Genomic DNA, 20712 nt, shown 5'->3' with positions numbered 1-20712 from the left:
ATGAGTGTAATGTCGGAGTGAGCTTATCTTTAAAAATGTCAATAGTTCACAAGACATTTGTTAAATTGTGCTGTACTTTCTTAAATATTGACGTTTTTAAAGATATAAGCTCATCCCGATGTTACACTCATCAAGAGCTTTCATATGAGTACCCACATCAATTTTTCATATATTTATATATATTATATATATGTATATATGAAAAATATATCAAAATGTATGTGGGTACTCAAATGAAAGCTCTTGATAAGTGTAACATTGGGATGAGCTTACATCTTCAAAAATATCAATAATTAAGAAATTACCTTGTATCTTGTCAACTACTGATATTTTTAAAGATATAAGCTCATCCTGATGTTACACTCATCAAGAGCTTTAATTTGAGTACCTACATGCATTTTGATATATTTCTCATATATACATATATATTATATATATATATATATATATATATATATATATATATATATATATATATATATATATATATATATATGTAAATATATGAAAAATTGATGTGGGTACTCAAATGGAAGGTCTCGATGAGTGTAACACCGGGATGAGCTTATATCTTTAAAAATGTCAATAGTTCACAAGATACAAGGTCATTTCTTAATTATGTATCTAGAAATAGAGCATTTTCGAATGCAACCTAAATACTTATCATCATAAATTGACTATCTGTGAAAATGATATGAATCCTTGAAAAAGCACAAATTCAAATCAAGACTTTTGCAATGTCACTAAATTTCACTTAAAAAAACCGATTTTATCACATGAATATCCTGGACAAAAAATTTTTCTTATTAATATAGGTGATAAAAATCTAAAAAATGATAAATCTTTTAGGTCACACCCGGAACGCTTAAAAATAATCATCTAAATAATCATCTAAAATAAATTCGTATAATTTTCATACAAAAAATATAATGAATTTTCAATGAAAATTAAAATTTCCTTTGGTTTCAACATAGTACCACATACTACACCACGACATGGACATACACGATCAGCAATAACCATATTTCATACACATTTACGGGCCTTCCGTTCCATTTACCTATACGCGAGTTGCAGACCCCCCGCGAGGAACTCCAGTCTTCACCAGCGGTCATACAATAAATAAATCTATATTATTCTTCATGACGTGACGAGGAACGATTTACCTGAATATATTCATGGGTTTTTAAGTATTAACCCAAGAAGTTGATTATTATCATGTAATGTGAGAAGACTATATCGAGTTTGCGCACAACCCTCTGAATAAATCGGTAGAGGAAATTAAAGATGTGCATTATCAATAGTGTAAGTATATTGTATGCATGTGTAATCTCTTTTTCCCTGGACTTAACTCCGTATTATATACTTCCCTTGCAGAGCGACGCAACTTATGAATGGAAGTGGGAGCTGATTGGCCCGTTGTGCCGACCAATGGCTCCGCGTGATTCCTCGACACGGCATTATATATACAGCAAGCCAAGCAATGTGGTGTAGTACAGTCGTCGCTAATGTTGAAAAGAGAGAGAATATTAATTGTCGGGTTTGTTTTAAAAGCAAAGAAGAGATAGAAAATGACGAGACAAAAGGATTACGGAATCAGCTGTCAGACAGACGAATGGTGGTGAACCGCGTGTTCGCCCCCGGGGAGAGAAGAAATTGCCGTGGTGTCGCGATGTACTCTCTACTCTCAACAATATATATATTTATATCCGTGAGATTTAATATTATAGTTATATGATGTACTGGGAACAAAACAGAACTTAGAACCGAGAACTTTTAGCTCAGGCGAGACATTAAAAAGATTAACAGTAAGGAAGAAATGTTAAAGCATGTCTTAGTCTGATAATAATAAATAATAATACATTTCGCATTCATTTTAGAGTACTATATAATATATAATACATAGATATTTTTTATTATATTTAGAGTTTTGTAATTTTATTTGCTTAAGATTGAATCTATTGACTTATTGAGTCTAGGGTCCTTGAGCAATGATCTGATATTGTGATTAAATAATTCACGATTGTATATATGTCATTGTGAAAGAGATTATAGGTGATAAATTGTCGCTGGAAATAGTTTATAATATTATTATGTTGTACGAAAATATTTCATTACTGTGGTGGTAATATGCTCGGTCATTTGTTGCGTAACTGTAATTAATCATGAGGGTGTAGATCAATGTTTTATAAATTATTATTCCGTGTTAATGTCTGGATAGTATTTAACTGGTTAAAAAATTACCGTGAAATTTATCTGTATTATAAAAGCCGACGTTTTTAATTTTTTAATTATTACATTAGAACTAAAAAATATTTTTTAAAAATTGCACTTATAGTTTTTCAATTTTTTTACAAATTAAATTTTTTGTTTTTGTAAGTTATAATTTTTTCAATAAAAAAAAATTATAAAAAATTTTTAGATGTCGCTTAACTTGATTTTAATAATTATTGATTAATATTTAAATATTATGGTTAAGTCAGCTGACATCTAAGAATTTTTTTTTTTTTTTATTGAAAAAAGTAAAAAAAAAAATTCTTTTGTTAAAAACTTGAAAATAACACTAAAGTTAGTCGACATTTTTAATTTTTTAATTATTAAATTAGAACTAAAAAAATATTTTTTAAAAATTGCACATAGTTTTTCAATTTTTTTACAAATTAAATTTTTTGTTTTTGTAAGTTATAATTTTTTCAATAAAAAAAAATTATAAAAAATTGTTAGATGTCGGTTAACTTAATTTTCATAATTATTGATTAATATTTAAATATTATGGTTATCAGCTGACATTTAAAAATTTTTAGAATTTTTTTTTTATTGAAAAAATTAAAAAAAAAATTTCTTTTGTTAAAAACTTGAAAATAACACTAAAGTTAGCCGACGTTTTAAATTTTTTTTTAATTATTAAATTAGAACTAAAAAATATTTTTTCAAAATTGCACTTACAGTTTATCAAATTTTTGACAAATAGAAATTTTTTTTTATTATTTTGTAATAATTTTTTCAATAAAAAATAATTCTAAAAATTTTTAAATGTCGGCTAACTTTAGTATTATCTTTAAAATGTATTTTTAAATTTCTTTTTTAGAGATTTTTGATAATATTGTTGCCATTTACTGTTTCTCTAGTTTTTTAAATTTCTCTAAAACTAATTTTATTAAAATCGAATTTTTAAATTTCTTCTTTTATAATTAATTAATATCTTTTTTGATTTTTTTTAGTAATATAAAAAATTACTGTGAAATTTATCTGTGTTATAATATATATTAGATCAGGTATTAACATCTTAATAATAATATTAATCAGCTAAATTACTATTCTCCTTATAATAATAACTAATCTAATGAAGAAACATTATTTTAAACAGGTAAAATAACATACGTGTAGCAGTAATTGATTATTGCACTAAATAATTGCGTAAACAAAATAGTTCGTGGAACGAAGAAAATATATACTACATATGATGGAGCTGATGATGATTGAGAGCGGTTTTATTAAATATGCTGATTATGGCGGCGGGTGAACTCAGGCTGTAATTAAGTAATCATCGGTGCAAATCTGTCGATGTTGTGTATGTTTATTATATCTATACAAGAAAGAATTGCATTTAGAGCTCTGACATTTGCTGTGTACACATTATAAATATATTGATGAGCGAGCAATCTGAGGCAAAGACAAAGATAGTATGATCGTCTTAAAGAAGAAATTAAAAAGAGAAGAAATGGATGATCCGCGACCCCATTACCTTGACGTGCCCAGCATTTTAATTTTCAGCCCTGTCATAAACACCGCCGGCTACATTTCTTCCCTGTGTTTAGCATAAGTTTAAGCGACAATTGTCTGAAATTACTTTTATACTTCCAAGACTCTTCATATCGCACAATATGTTAGTTTATGGTGACGAGCACAAGTTTATTCTCTGCAATTTTCACAATTTCGCAATTTTTTCTTTTAAGTACTTACCAATAATATTAAAATTTATTTATTCTATGTGTTTTTTATGTGTAATAGTAATTTATGAGTAATACTAAAGTTAGCCGATGTTTTTAATTCTTTTTTCATTTATTAAATTGAAAATAAAAAATTGCACTTATAGTTTTTCATGAAAATTAAGATAAAAATTAAGTTAGCCGACATTTAAAAATTTTTTTTATATTTTTTATTGAAAAAATGACTACAAAAAAAAAAGAAAAAAAAAATTTCATTTGTAAAAAACTTTAAAAGCTGTAAGTGCAATTTTTAAAATATATTTTTTGTTCTAATTTAATTATTAAAAAAAAATCAAAAAATTAAAAACGTTGGCTAATTTTAGGATTATAAATTAAGTTAGCCGACATTTTTTAATTTTTACCATTTTTTTTATTGAAGAAAATTAATAGAAAAAATTGACATTGAAAATTTGAAAAACTGTAAGTGCAATTATAAAAAAAATTTTTTTTAGTTCTAATTTAATAAATAGGCAAAATCAAAAAATCAAAAATGTCGGCTAACTTTATTATTATTAATTTTTAAAGTTTTTTACAAATGAAAATTTTTTATTTTTTTGTAATAATTTTTTTCATGAAAAAAAAAAAAATTCTAAAAATTTTTAGATGTTAACTAACTTAATTTTTATAGTTTATGTAATTATTTAAAAATAATTTTTTAAAAATTGCATTTTTAACTTTTTAAAATTTTTGAATGTTAATTTTTTTATAATATTAAAGTTAGCCGACATTGTATGGCACGTCGTTTTACTATTTAATAGAAGAAAAAAAACGATCTTAAAATTAACAACTAAAAGGAAAAATGCACATTTTATGTTAAAACATAATCAAAATATAATAGATTAATTTTATGTTTATGCTTATATTTTTTAAGGAATAATTATTATGTAGGGACGTAATAATATATCAAAGATCTTAATTCGAATTAAAATTCTGAGTTGAGCTGATGACAAAAAGAATATTTTTATTATATGTCATGATAATTAAAAATAAGAGTTTAATAATTATGTGAGGATATAATTTTAACTAACAATTTTTTAACTTCCCGCCAAGAAAATTGAAAATTTTCAAAAATCGGGAAGTTATTGGTTTCACCCCGTTTTTCGAAAATCGAGTTTTCAACAGATGTTGACGTTTTGAGGTCCTAGGAAGCCTCCCCGAATGTTTCCGCGATGATGTCCGTACGTCTGTATGTGTGTGTGCGGCCGTATGTAAACCTCTCATAACTTTTGAATGGCTTGACCGATTTTATCGCGGTTTGCACCATCCGAAAGGGCTTGACTATACTTAAATTTTGACCATAATTTGGATCGATTCGACCCAGTAGATTTTGAGAAATTCCAAAAAAACTGCAAAAAAAAATTCTTTCAAATGTGGTTTTTTTGGAATAACTTTTAAACGGCTTGACCGATCAATTCCAAAAACTAATCAGCTCTTAACATAAAAAAAACACGTCGATTTCCGCCAGCCCGATCAAAATCGGATAATTCGTTCGTGAGTTATCGTTAACGAAAAAAATCGAAAAAATTGTTTTTTGGGAATTACTTTGAAATTCCTTGTTTGATCAATTTAAACTTAAAAGTTCGAAAAGTTTGAAAACTGCGTTAAATGCTACCAACCACGTAAAAATCGGTTTATTCATTCAAAAGTTATTGCGGTTTGAAAATTCGAAAAATAGTGTTTTATTCAACTTCTAGCAGATTTTTGAGCTCGGAGAGCTCAAAATGATACGAAAATTATATTTTTGAGCTCGAAGAGCTTAAAAACGTCATAAATGTAGGTTTGTGCGGTTAAGTATGAAATGAGCGGGAAGTTGCAGAGATGGCCTTTAGGGTCAACCGTTTTACTAATTTTTTTATGTAGTGACATAAATTAAATTGGCTCCTGTAGATTTATATTTTTGGAGTGATTATTTATAACATTTTAATTTCTTTTAATCTCAAATTTAATACAAATAAGAATTAAAATTATGTACATAATAATAATTCAGAATTAAAATTATGTACATAATAAAAATGTCATAATTAAAATTATGTACATAATAGAAATTCGGAATTGAAATTATGTACATAATAATAATTCAGAATTAATATTATGTACATAATAATAATTCAAAATTAAAATTATGTACATAATAAAAATGTTATAATTAAAATTATGTACATAATAAAAATTTTATAATTAAAATTATGTACATAATAGAAATTCGGAATTAAAATTATGTACATAATAGAAATTCGGAATTAAAATTATGTACATACACTGATAGAAGGATTTATTTGTATTAAAAAAATATTTGTTAATAGTTAACAAATCATTTATTAGAGACCATTTTTTAGTATCAAACAAATATTTCTTAGTATTTAAAATGATTTGTTTGTATTTAATAAATCAGATATTCATTTATTAAACATTAATAAATCTTTTTAAATACTAAGAAATATTTGTTAAGGACTAAAAAGTGGTCTCTAATAAATGATTTGTTAAATATTAACAAATATTTTTAACTATAAACAAATCCTTCTATCAGTGTAATAGTAATTCAGAATTAAAATTATGTACATAATAAAAATGTTATAATTTAAATTATGTACATAATAGAAATTCGGAATTAAAATTATGTACATAATAAAAATTCTGAATTAAAATTTTGTACATAATAAAAATGTTTGAATTAAAATTATGTACATAATAGAAATGTTTAAATTAACATTATGTATTGAAATAATATTAATTGCTCAAAATCATTATGTTACAAGATCATTTTTATTTATCATTATTATTATTTTATTTACTTTTACGATAAAAAATTTTTATTAAATTTATGTTACTAGATAATTAAAATTCGTTATCGGTATAATTAATTATGGTGGGACATAATAAAAATTTTAATATATTTTATTATGCTATTTATAATGAAAAAAACATATTTTATCTTTAATCATAATTGAATTGTATTCATTATAATTATGTCACAAGATAATAAAAATGTTTTTATTTTTTCTAAATAATTTCTAATCATTATAATTATGTCGTTACATAATTATAATTCGTGTTTTTTAGTACCTCTTCCTATGCATAAGCATTTAATTTTATGTCGGGACATAAAATAATTATATTTTTATTATGTCAGTACATAAAAAGAATTCACTGAAAAAATTCTTTTTCAAATTAAAAATAAATTTTTTTTTTTTATGTTCTGCAAAAATATTACCTGATTAAATAGTAAAACGGCGTGCCATAGAGATTGTTAATAATTTGAGTTTTTTTCTAATTATTAAATGAGAATTAAATATTTTAAAAAAATTGCACTTATAATTTTAAAAGTTTTTTAAAAATGATTTTTTTTTTAATTTTTCTAATAAAAAAAAATTCTAAAAATTTTTAAATGTCAGCTAACTTAATTTTCATATTTTTTTCTAACTTTTTTTAGTCATAATTTATTAAATAAAAAAATGATTAAATATCTGCTGAATTAATTTTCATAAATACTCACCCAGATGTTTAAAGCTGATTCAATACACACGCGGTAATAATCTGTTGACTAAATGACACATATGTTATTATTTATATTTTTTATAAACTGACAAATGACAAATTGCTTTACATTTATCTCACGGATAACTTTTATTACTTTTATTGCCTAGATTTTATCTTTAAATAAGATTATTAATTCCTTTTATCACAAGATAAATTTTTTTATGTAATTTAATTGCAATTAACTTTAATTTTTATTTTGACAGGTTTTATAATTCTAGATTACTTTTTTTTCTTTGGCAGAAAATGAAGAAAATGGCGGCAGGGAATGACTTGAGAAAATTGTGCATGAAGAGACGCGCGTTATCTGCGGTCGGTATCGGAACTAACTTTTGGTAAATTAGAAACTCCAAAAAAATTATTCTTACAATAAAATTTGTTTATAAAAATTTTAACACTAGTAAATAATTAAAATTTTAAAATAATTTCATGAAAAATAAATAATTAAAATAAAAATAAATTTTTAAAGATTGCAGAATTTAAATTATCAAAAACATCCGCTAGAGTGCTGTCAATAATAAAATGGCAGAATCACATCAAGGTAATTGTTGACTGTGAAATCAGTGCGGGTAGTGCTTATAATCAATAAAAATAATTATAATTAATTTAATTATGTGAAGAAATTTATAAAAAAGTTTATGAAGAAAGGTATTAAAAAATTTATTTATTTATTTACAATTAAGCATGAATATTAAATATTAACAATAATAACAACAATAAAATATTTTTGATCTCCCCCAAAACAGCCTACTCTGTTACACTGTGTCGAGTGACAGCTTACGTAACTAAATTATTTTCGCAATGATAAGAGATGCGGAACTTTTGTGTTACTGGGTATACTGGTAGCGGGCCAGTTAAATAATAGTAATTATTATTATTATTATTATTATTATTATTACAATAAGAAAATTCTGGGAAAAGTTAAATAAGTGTTGACTCCAAGAACGCGCATACAGTGACCCGGTTGTATTGTGGAATCCTGAGTACATGTTTGCAGACTATATTAAATTATACAAATATAAAAACAACTACTACTGTTACTATTACTCTGGTAGTAGGACTACTATTACTACTAAATGTATGCGTAATTTATTATTCTTGTAGTAGCCATCGAACACGCAAGATTTTAGTCTGTCTGAAGGGAATAATTGACCAGTGCTTCAATCGATCCACCTAGTCGTGCTTGCTGCGAGCTATGACAGTAGTCATGGAACAAGTTAATTGGAATCCTGGTAAGTTAATTTATAATTAAGTATTTTTTTTTTTGAGTCATTAGTTTTCAATTAGTCAAATTAAATATTTATACTGGGGTAAATTTATTATTAATTTACTTTATTAAATTTTAAATTAAAAATTTTAATTAGAAAAAATTTTTATTTAAGAATTAAAATTTTTTTAAATAAATTAAAATAATTTTTTTTTTTCAATTAAAATTTACTTAAAAAATATTTTTTTTTTTTTAAATTAAAATTTACTTAAAAATTAAATTTTTATTTTAATAATTAAAATTTACTTAAAAATTAATTTTTTTTTTAAATTAAAATTTACTTAAAAATTAAGTTTTTTTTTTTTAAATTAAAATTTACTTAAAAATTAATTTTTTTTTATAATAATTAAAATTTACTTAAAAATTAATTTTTTTTTTAAATAATTAAAATTGTCAAAAATTTTAAAAACTTTAAAAAACTGGAATAATTTTTTTTTTTATTTGCTAAAAGCAATTTTAATTATCTCTAATTGTATAAATGAAGAATCTAACATAAAATGTATGATAATAATAATAATGTAAATATTTACTTATGTTATTTTTACTCTAGTTTACATAAAAAACAATTTTCTCTTATTTATAGCCGTAGAATAATAATTATATATTTATAACACTGTACTACTCAAAGATTAAAAAATAACATTTATATTTTTATACCTTGTAGAAATTAACGTATTGATCTGCTCGGCCGTTCTAATTTTCTATATTTACATATTAATAATAGCAAGCATAAATCTGATACGATTAAATGTTTGCTAGTATTTATTAATTTGCAAGTTTTTTTATTTATTCTCTGAATTATGTAATTCATAAATAAATTATTAATTTTCAGCATTATCAACACTCTTGAACTCGCTCGAAGAGAACAAGTCTGAAATACCTAGCTGCACTGACGAAGAGTTTGGCTTTCTGAGTGATTTGCTCCGGTCAAAAGAATTAAATGCACTCGTTAACGTTCACAAAAAGATCCAGTCCAATGCCGAAGACGACAAATTCTTCCCCGTGCTGTCCAACTCAATGGACATCGATGTAGAAATTCTGGATATGCTGGCGTCTAAGACACATGGCTCGGAATTGTGTCGGGAGTTGTTTCATTTGCTACAAAAACCTCACATACAGGTAGAGTTGCTAATTCTTTAAGTTATACTGAAATTAACAGACACTTATCAATTTTTTTTTTTAATAAATTATTATGAAAAAATTTTATGTATATGATTTAAAAAAAAGTTACTAGGTCAATTAATTAATTCATTAGTTAGTTAATTAATTTTTTTATTCACGTGTTTAGTAAAGATTTTTTTTCTATAATTGATCTGTAATTTATTATTTAGTTATTTTTTAATAAAAAATTAATGTAAAATTAAAATAATTAATCTTATATTATTAAGAGAACAAGAGAAATTTTGTCTCTAGGATAGTCATATGATAAAATCAATTTTTTTAGTAAAATTTAGTGTCATTGCAAAGGTCTTAACTTTAATTTGTGCCTTTTCAAGGTTTCATATCATTCTCACCGATAGTCAATTTATGATGATAAGTATTTAGGCTGCATTCGAAAATACTCTATATCTAGATACATAATTAAGAAATGACCTTGTATCTTGTGAACTATTGACATTTTTAAAGACATAAGCTCACTTTGACATTACACTCATCGAGATCTTTCATTTGAATACCCACATCAATTTTTCATATATTTATATATATGAATATATGAAAAATATATCAAAATGCATGTGGGTACTCAAATTAAAGCTCTTGATGAGTGTAACATTGGGATGAGCTTATATCTTCAAAAACGTCAATAGTAAAGAAAGTGCGGTGCAATTTAATAAATGTCTCGTGAACTATTGACATTTTTAAAGATATAAGCTCACCTCGACATTACACTCATCGAGACCTTTCATTTGAGTACCCACATTAATTTTTCATATATTTCATATATTTCATATATTTATATATATATTATATATATATGTATATATGAAAAATATATAAAAATGCATGTGGGTACTCAAATGAAAGCTCTTAATGAGTGAAACATCGGGATGAGCTTATATCTTAAAAATATCAATAATTAAGGAATGACCTTGTATCTTATGAAATATTGAAATTTTTAAAGATATAAGCTCACCCTGACATTACACTTATCGAGACCTTTCATTTGAGTACCCACATCAATTTTTCATATATTTTATATATTTATATATATGTATATATGAAAAATATATCAAAATGCATGTGGGTACTCAAATGAAAGCTCTTGATAAGTGTAACATCTGGATGAGCTTATATCTTTAAAAACGTCAATATTTAAGAAAGTACAGTGCAATTTAACAAAAATAATTATTTAACAAAGCAAAATTTTATTTATTGATAGTTCACAAGTCACGGCAGTCACATAGTGACTGCAAGGTTGCTAGTAAATATTAAAGTATTGTTGGATTATGTCGTTGCGCTTCGGGTATTTTCGGTTTTTGCTCCCATCATCTAATTTTTATAGCTGATAAATGTGTATCGATAGCAAAAACAAATTAAATGTATCCTTATACTAATTATATGCACTAAATATTTTTTAATCACATATTTAAGATGGTAGGGGCAAAAACAAAAAATACCTGAAGCGCAAAGACTCTCTAGATCAACTATAGTAAAAATAAAAAAAAATTCTCGGACTTCTGTTAACTTCAGTATTATAAATTTTAAATAAAAAAAAAATTGTTCCAAAAGCAATAAAATTACTTAAAAAATTTTTAAGGGTCTACTATGTACGCACGACGCAGTTGCTCAAAAGGATTACTACCCACGTCTCTCAGAAATCCCCTTGGAAGTAGACGAGGACGAGGAGACTGTGAAGATAGTCCAGCTGGTGAAGTCAGATGAGCCACTGGTACGTCAGAATCTCGGTATTTTATAGCCCTGAAAGTAAATACGAGCCTTAATTCGGCTTTCGGGATTTAATAGTCAATTAAATGTGTGGAGTGGTAATTAGCTGGACGCCGGTCCACGATCTCCACCTGCATGTGTTTGGTCCGTCCTTTCCACACGTTCCCTCTTTAAAAAAAAAAAATTAAAAAAAAAATCCCACTAAATTATCTTCACAAAATAAATCCTTTAATCCACTTTCTAATTACGCGAAATTTTCCGCAAAATCAATTCCAAGTAATCACGTGTTTTGTTTTATCCTGAAACTTGCCTCGAAGTGCGGTGACGGCGTTGAACCGATCGTGGTAAGTTTTCCCGTGGCTTTAGTTGCATCAGCTGAGCTTTTTAAATATGCTAATGTTCTCCGTGATTTATGTTTTTTATATAAATATTAATTATTACTTTTATTATTTTATATTGTGTACCTAAAATATTTTATTTACTGTAAATAAGAGATAAGTATTTTATTTATTATTTATTTATTTATTTAAAATTACATTAATTTAATTTATTTATATTTAAATTGCATGAACTGTATGTGATGCTGTAAATAAAGCATTTATGTTTATTTAATTGTTTTATTTTATGTTAAGCATGTAATTAGTATTTTTATTTTTTAGATCCTGACCCCGATCCTTGAGGTTTTTTAATAGTATGATTTGTTGAGTGTGAGTGAGTAATTACTTTAAATAAATGCATTTATATTAAACTTACAATAGGGAGCAACGATTAAGACCTGCGAGATAACAGGGAAGATCGTGATAGCAAGAATAATGCACGGTGGTGCTGCTGACAGATCTGGGCTAATCCACGTGGGAGACGAAGTTTGCGAAGTTAATAATATAAGTGTCGAAGGTAAGACTCCTAACGATGTGCTGAAGATTCTTCAGAACTCCGAGGGGACTATTACCTTCAAAATCATTCCGGCTGACAGTAAAGGCGGCATCAGAGAAAGCAAGGTGATTTTTTTTTTTAATAGAAAAATAATAATCACTGCGTGACTGCCGTGACTTGAGGATTATGAATAAATAAAATTTTGCTTTATTAAATAATGACTTTTGTTAAACTGTACTGTACTTTCTTAAATATTGAAGTTTTTAAAGATATAAGCTCATCCTGATATTGCACTCATCAAGAGCTTTCATTTGAGTACCCACATGCATTTTGATATATTTTTCATATATACATATATATAATATATGTAAATATATGAAAAATTGATGTGAGTACTCAAATGAAAGGTCTCGATTAGTGTAATGTCAGGATGAGCTTATATCTTTAAAAATGTCAATAGTTTACAAGACATTTGTTAAATTGCACCACACTTTCTTAACTATTGACGTTCTTAAAGATATAAGCTCATCCTGATGATACACTCATCAAGAGCTTTCATTTGAGTACCCATATGCATTTTTATATATTTTTCATATATACATATATATAATATATATAAATATATGAAAAAATGATGTGGGTACTTAAATGAAAGGTCTTGACGAGCGTAACATCGGGATGAGCTTATATCTTAAAAAATGTGAATAGTTCATGAGATATTTGTTAAAATGTCCTGTAATTTCTTAAATATAGACGTTTTCGAAGATATAAGCTCATCCTGATGTTACTCTCATTAAGAGCTTTCATTTAAGTACCCACATGCATTTTGATATATTTTTCATATTTACATATATATAAATATATGAAAAATTAATGTGGGTACTCAAATGAAAGGTCTCGATAAGTGTAATGACGGAATGAGCTTATATCTTTAAAAATTTCAATAGTTCACAAGATATTTGTTAAAATGCCCTGTACTTTCTTAAATATTAATGTTTTTGAAGATATAAGCTCATCCTGATGTTACTCTCATTAAGAGCTTTCATTTAAGTACCCACTTGCATTTTGATATATTTTTCATATTTACATATATATAAATATATAAATATATGAAAAATTTATGTGAGTACTCAAATGAAAGGTCTCGATGAGTGTAATGTCGGGGTGAGCTTATATCTTTAAAAATGTCAATAGTTCACAAGATACAAGGTCATTTCTTAATTATGTATCTAGAGATGGAGCATTTTTTAATACAGCCTGAATACTTATCATCATAAGATGACTATCAGTGAAAAGCCACAAATTCAAATCAAGACCCTTGCAATGACACTAAATTTCACTAAAAAAAGTGATTTTACCATATGAATATCTTGGACACAAAATTTTTCTTATTCTCTAAATAATATAGAGTTAAAAATAAAAATTATTTAAAAAACAAATCTGTATTTATAATTTAATTTTTCAGGTCCGTGTTAGAGCTCACTTTTCATATAAAGCAGCCGATGATCCTTATATTCCCTGCAAAGAAGCCGGATTGGACTTTAACAAAGGCGACGTTCTGCACATAGTCAGCCAGGATGACGCTTACTGGTGGCAAGCCCGCCGAGAAGGAGATAGAAATATGAGAGCTGGATTGATTCCCAGCCGAGCGCTTCAGGAGCGTCGTATAATCTTAGAGCGCCAGCAGAAGGATAAGACTGACGATGAAGAAGATAACTTGAGTAAGATATTGACAGTGACGTGATTAATGAAGACCAGAAAATTAATCCGCTAAAAAATTATTTTAAAATATTTTTTAAAGTATTATTTAAATACTTTTAAAATATTATTTAAATACTTCAAAAATTATTTAAAGTATTTTACAGAAACTATTAATAATTAATAAAATTATCAATTTTTTTCTAAAGAATTTTCTAGTTTTGGATCAAGGATCAATTTTCTGGGGTTCGGTTGTTTTGTAATCGAATCTGATTGCTTCGCTCTGCCTTTGCTTTTCTAATAATACTATTAATTAATTAATTTTATTTGATTAATTAGCTTGGCATAGTCCCACTAATACTCGCATAAAGCGCATAATGTGCGACCTAACCCGCCCGGTTAGGCTTGTGTTCTGTTCCAGTGCCTTTGCCCACATTGTGCCCCCGTCCCAGTACCTCTTCATTGCACGCTTCGCCTACTAAGTGCAATTTACAAGGAATAAAAACTAAAAAAATAATGTATGACGCTGCAGAGAACGACGATTTTGATCGCGAAGAGATTCCCACTTATGAGGAAGTCGCCAAGTTGTATCCGAGACCTGGACTTTATCGTCCAGTTGTACTTATTGGTCCTCCTGGAGTTGGCAGAAATGAATTGAAGCGGCGACTTTTAGTTACTGATCCTGATAAATATAAGACACCTGTACCATGTAAGTTTTTTTTGGACATGCCTAAGGTACAAGCGAGGTAATGAGGCTTTTTTAAAATGAGAAAAAAAATTTTTTATTATTAACATGCAGCCTTGCAGTCACTATGTGACTGCCGTGACTTGTGAAATATAAATAAATAAAATTTTGCTTTATTAAATAATGAATTTAGTTAAATTGCACTGTAATTTCTTAACTATGGACGTTTTTGAAGATATAAGCTCATCCCGATGTTACACTCATCAATAGCTTTCATTTGAGTACCCACATGCATTTTCATATATTTTTCATGTATACATTATATATATATATATATATATATATATATATATATATATATATATATATATAATGTATATAAATATATGAAAAATTGATGTGAGTACTCAAATGAAAGGTCTCGTTGAGTATAATGTCAGGGTGAGTTTATTTCTTTAAAAATATCATTAGTTGAGAAGATAGCAGTATCAGTTCTTAATTATTGACATTTTTAAAGATATAAACTCATCACAATGTTATACTCATCAAGAGCTTTCATTTGAGTACCCACATGGCATTTTTTATATATTTTATATATATGGTATTTGTGAAATATATAAATATATAAAATATGTGAAAAATTGATGTGGGTACTCAAATGAAAGGTCTCGATGAGTGTAATGTCAGAGTGAGCTTATATCTTTAAAAATGTCAATAGTTCACAGGATACAAAGTCATTTCTTAATTATGTATCTAGAGATAGAATATTTTCTAATGCGGCCTAAATACATCCTAATAAATTGACCTATGTAATGACACTAAATTTTAATTTTAAAAAAACCGATTTTATTATATGACTACCCTGGAGAAAAAATTTTTCTTATTCTCTTAATAATATAAATTGAGGATATTTTACAAAAATTATTAGAAAAAAAATTGTTTCCTTTTTTTTAGTGTTCAATTTTATTTTTATTTATCGTACAAGTTAGCATTTTTTATTTCTATTTCAAAAAAAATTTATAATAATAATAATAATAATAATAATAAACAAAAAAAATTGTTGATTAAATTGGATATTTTAAGCCTTATTACTTGGTATACCTTAAATTTATTTTGATTTTGAAATTTCTTATAAAAATTGATGTAATAAAACAATATATTACAAAACTTCTAGACACATCAAGACCACCACGACCTGGAGAAGTAGACGGCAAAGAATACTACTTCGTAACTCGGGAACAAATGGAGCAAGACATAGAATCAGGAAAGTTCATAGAATACGGCGAGTACAAAGGCAACCTCTATGGTACCAGTGGTGAGAGTGTCAGCTCGCTGATAAACGCCGGGTTTGTTTGTCTTCTCAGTCCTCATTACCAAGCTCTGAAAATGCTGCGTACGCCTTACTCGAAGCCATACGTGATCTATATAAAGCCTCCGCGGTTTGAAATCCTAAAAGAGACCAGAAATGAGGCTCGCGCTCGATCAACCTTCGACGAATCAAACTCTCGAGGATTCACCGACGACGAGTTCAACGAGATTCTTCACAGCGCAGCTCGCATTGAGTTCCTCTACTCGCATCTCTTCGACGAAGTTATCGTCAACGGAGACCTGGCCATCGCATTCGAGCAGCTGGTCACTGCGATACACAGGGTTGAAAGCGAGCCGCTGTGGGTTCCCGCTTCTTGGGTCCAGTGAAGAATATCAAGTCATTAATTAATTAATTAATTAATTACGCGAAGAAAAAATATAGAGAAATAAATAAATAATAATTAATGATGTTCCATCGCCGTAATCGGGCACCATTTCCACTAGCTTAGTCTGTTAAGCTTCTACGTGAATAATGATCACTACCCACTAAGTACCTTCATCATAATCTTCCACTTGGTTATCAAGCAAAAGTAAATCATTAAAAATTACGATTATTAAATTTGTGTCATTATCCCCCAGGATAATTCCTCACTGCCAAGAGAGTATCTCTAATCTCGTGGTGATCACGAAAACACATGTTAATTAATTAATAATTAATTATTTTAAAAATTTAATTTTAATAATTATTGTAAAAAAATCGATTTAATTGTATAGAGATTTAATGATAATAATAAGTATTAATGGATAAAATATTAGTCAAGTCGTAAACTTTTTTTTTTCTGTAAAAAAATAATTATTGAAAAATGTTTTTCTCGCTTCTTCTTGAGAATTCACATTGTCTTATTTTAATGTGAGCCGATAATTTTTTTTTGCCGTTCAATCTTTTGGTCAATCGCCTTAATAATACTATCAGAAACTTTTGTAGCTAAAAAATATTTTTTTGGGATGAAAATTTATTTAACATATATTTATTAAATTTTAATAATTTTTTTAACAAATAAATTATGTCAAAAAAAAATTGACGGAAAAATAAAAAAAAATTCAATTTTTTAAAAATTATTTTCCGGAACAAATTTGCTTGTTAAAAAAAATTAAAAATTATTAAGTAGCTACTAATTTTAATGTCATTTCGGCTGCCCTATTTCAAACCACAGTACATCTAAAGAACAAGATGACACTGGATATCATCCCAGATTATACTCAGTGATATCTGTGGTGAAAAAAAATTTCAGATAGTATTTAAAACAATATTTGACTATTCTAATATCTGAAATACTAAGTGCGCAGGCGCTAAAAAATGGTCGAGATATCATTGGGTATAATCTAAGATTCTACGGAGTATAATTCAAATAATACATGATACTATCTCGGATTATATCCTGTGTAATCGTACGCGGTATAATCAGAGATATTATTTGGTGAAGAGAGATTACAGTGAGTATAATCCAGATATCACTCAGTATAATCTGGATTATACTAGCTACTATCTGAAATTTTTTCACCCTCGATATCACTGAGTATAATCTAGGATGATATTCAGTGTCATTTTGTTTTTTCCGTGTAACTGATAATTTTAAGATTTTTAAAAGTTTTTCTTATTAAAAAAAAGTTTGCGCGGGAAATTTATAATAAATTTGATTTATGAATAGAAAATACTTGAAATTAAAGTCTAAAAGTTATAAAAAATGCAGCAATACTAAAAAAAAAAATCAGGTATGAAAATTTTGCAGTTACTGTGTTTTAAAATTGGGCAGCCGATTTTTTTGGGTTAAAGTTCTCTTCCTCTGATTCTGATTCTCTAACTCACTTTAAATTTACATTTTGACAATTATTAATTGCTACAAAGGATATATCTTCGGCATAATAAATTGGCTGATACAAGAAAAAATTAAAGGTCGGCAAAAATTATAATAAAAATTCTTGAAATATTTTTATTAGTAATAATAAGAAATTTTTTTTCATGACTAATTATTATTCCGTAATTTCATTATCATTTAAATAAACTTCTGATGATTAATTTAATTTTCAAAAAAAATTTTCATTTTTTATTTAATTAAAAATAAATTACCTCATATTTAATTGTTAAAAAAATCTTCACTATTTTCCTGAACAATTTTTTGATATTCAATTACTTGTTAAACTTAAAATTCACAATAATTAATTTAGTATTCGAAAAATTAATTAAAAAATTAAAAAACTATTTTATAATTTGACGAACTAATTGTATAATAACAATTAAATTTTTGAGTTAAAATAATTTTTGTAAGAAATTATATTTTATAAATTAGATTAAGAAATTTAAATTTTCTAAAAGAGTAATTAGACTAACCGTAGCAATAAAATAAGCAAAATTAAATCTTTGTTACAATTAACAATAATAATAAGTAATAACGTTAAATTATACAATATAAATTCCTTGATGATTATTAATTATTGATTATTTATTATTATAATAATTAAATTGGAGAGAGAGAGAGAGAGAGACCGGTGGAAATTGTTATTAATTGTTGCCAAATAATTATTATTAATAAATAATAAATAAATAAATAAATAATTGACAAAGACATTTAAATATAATAATAATAATTATTGTTCAATTATATTTTACACTCGGCATTGTAAATACTTGTGAAGAAATAAATAAAAGAAGAAATATGCTGATGGTTAATTTTAAATATAAATAATTAAAAGATGAAATTTACTGTCGTTGATTAGATTATCTTCGATGTATCTTACCGTTAATAAAAAACATTCATTTCAAAGTAATGGTTTTAATTAATTTAATTTAATTTAATTACTTTTTCTTTTTTTTTAAATAATGTTGTCATACATTGTTGACAGTTACCACGCTATTTATTTTTCAACTTTTGTATTTCAGTCTCACAGCCAGGGCGCATTGTTTTTTTCGATTCAGTGTCGCGTAAAAATTTTTCGAGGGCACATGCCGAAATAGAACACAGAAAGCTCGACACTAAGCTATACTGTCCTATCACAAGATAGTTTTTGATGGACGTAGCGAATCAATTAAGCCAGAGTGAGTAAAATAAAATTTTTTATGTAATTTCCAGTGAAAATTTTCAATACTAAAAACAAACTTTGTAATTAGTTTTTCGATTTAACCTTGACATACATTACTTAAAGGAGAAGGCTGTTTTCATGCTGATTTTCATTAATTTTTTTAAGGTATAAAAAATTAATATTATTTATTTAATTTATCAGATTATTTTATACGTATATTTATGAGTATTTTTTGTATTAAGCAACAATATAACTTAACAAATAGCAGTATGGAAGCTACAATTTTTATCTGAAATCAATTGCACAGAAAAATTACTTTTTTTATATGTGTATCTATAAGAACTTCAATTACAAAAAAAAATTTCATTTTTTAGAGGGCTTTTAATTTAACTTGTGATTTTTTATAGATTGTTTATTAAAAAAAAAATAGTTTGAATCAAAATATCGCCTATGATGGTTCATATTCAGCGCAATTGTATGAAGAAAAGTAATTTTTCTGTGGCATTAATTTCAGATAAAAATTGTGGCTTCCATACCTACCCCCATGAAAAAAAAAAAAAAAAAAATGTGTTAATACATAAAAAATATATTTTATATTTATCAAAAATTTATAAAAAGTATGTAAATTATGTATAGCAAATATATTTTTAATAACTAACTTTCGACCGATTTTCATATATATTTTAGATATATTCAAAATATATTTTTTTTATATTTTTAGCTATGTATTTTATGATATATCTTGAATATATTTAAAATATATATGAAAATCGGCCAAAAGTTAGTTATTAAAAATATATTTACTATACACATTTTTTATATATTTGTATATTTTTTATTTATTCATTTATTTATTTATTTATAAAGAAACGCCCTCGACAATTTACAACAATATGTTACATTTTTATGTATAGAATGTTTAGAATCAGTGATTTTATACAGTGCATAACATCTGCAAAAAGAAGATAAATTTAAGAAATTTAAAAAAAAATTAAGAAATTAAAGAATTAAATTTGAAAGAAAAAAAAATTCTAAAAAATTTCAAAGAATAAGAAAAACTTAATAGGTCTGATAGTTTATAATCACTATTTGTACACTTGGAATGTTATTATTTTAGAATCACCCTTTTTGCTTCATTTTTTATTTTATCTGATAGATTTTTAATGTATTTAAAATATATTTTTTATATTTTTCGACTTATATTTTTTTTTCATGGGAGATAGTGCACACCAACTGCTAAGTCGGAAGACAACCTACGATATGTATCATCTAATATCTTCGCTAATTTTTAAGTTGTATTGTCGTAAAATATAGAAAAATATAAATATATGTATAAAATAACCTGATAGTTTAAATAAATAACATTAATTTTTCATACCTTAAAAAAATTAATA

General features: G+C 25.9%; 2 protein-coding genes across 8 annotated transcripts in view; one reads left to right on the top strand and one right to left on the bottom strand.

Annotated features, from left to right (window-relative positions):
* Window positions 1–7599, bottom strand: part of LOC123267627 (zinc finger protein 37-like) — a 101262-nt gene extending 93663 nt beyond the window's left edge. The window contains exon 1 of the mRNA XM_044732347.1: window positions 7483–7599. The gene's annotated coding sequence lies outside the window, so the exon portion shown is untranslated. The remainder of the gene's footprint in view (window positions 1–7482) is intronic.
* A 434-nt stretch (window positions 7600–8033) lies between these two features.
* Window positions 8034–20712, top strand: part of LOC123268193 (MAGUK p55 subfamily member 7) — a 16125-nt gene continuing 3446 nt past the window's right edge. Inside the window, exons 1-10 of one of the 7 annotated variants that reach the window (XM_044733108.1) lie at window positions 8034–8171; window positions 8628–8755; window positions 9623–9909; window positions 11549–11680; window positions 11994–12020; window positions 12435–12674; window positions 14015–14270; window positions 14651–14956; window positions 16107–16633; window positions 20156–20184. In XM_044733108.1, coding sequence (XP_044589043.1) covers window positions 8719–8755; window positions 9623–9909; window positions 11549–11680; window positions 11994–12020; window positions 12435–12674; window positions 14015–14270; window positions 14651–14956; window positions 16107–16627 — 1806 coding nt within the window. In that variant the 5' untranslated portion in view covers window positions 8034–8171; window positions 8628–8718 and the 3' untranslated portion in view covers window positions 16628–16633; window positions 20156–20184. Of the gene's footprint in view, window positions 8172–8627; window positions 8756–9622; window positions 9910–11548; window positions 11681–11993; window positions 12021–12434; window positions 12675–14014; window positions 14271–14650; window positions 14957–16106; window positions 17235–20155; window positions 20185–20712 lie in introns of those variants that run through there. The other 6 variants (XM_044733107.1, XM_044733112.1, XM_044733109.1 and 3 more) reach the window with 6 other exon arrangements.

The sequence above is a fragment of the Cotesia glomerata genome, linkage group LG6 (genome assembly GCF_020080835.1).
Source record: "Cotesia glomerata isolate CgM1 linkage group LG6, MPM_Cglom_v2.3, whole genome shotgun sequence".
NCBI classification, from domain to species: domain Eukaryota; kingdom Metazoa; phylum Arthropoda; class Insecta; order Hymenoptera; family Braconidae; genus Cotesia; species Cotesia glomerata.
Note: the sequence above shows the minus strand (reverse complement) of the source record. Positions and strands in the feature narration are given on the sequence as shown.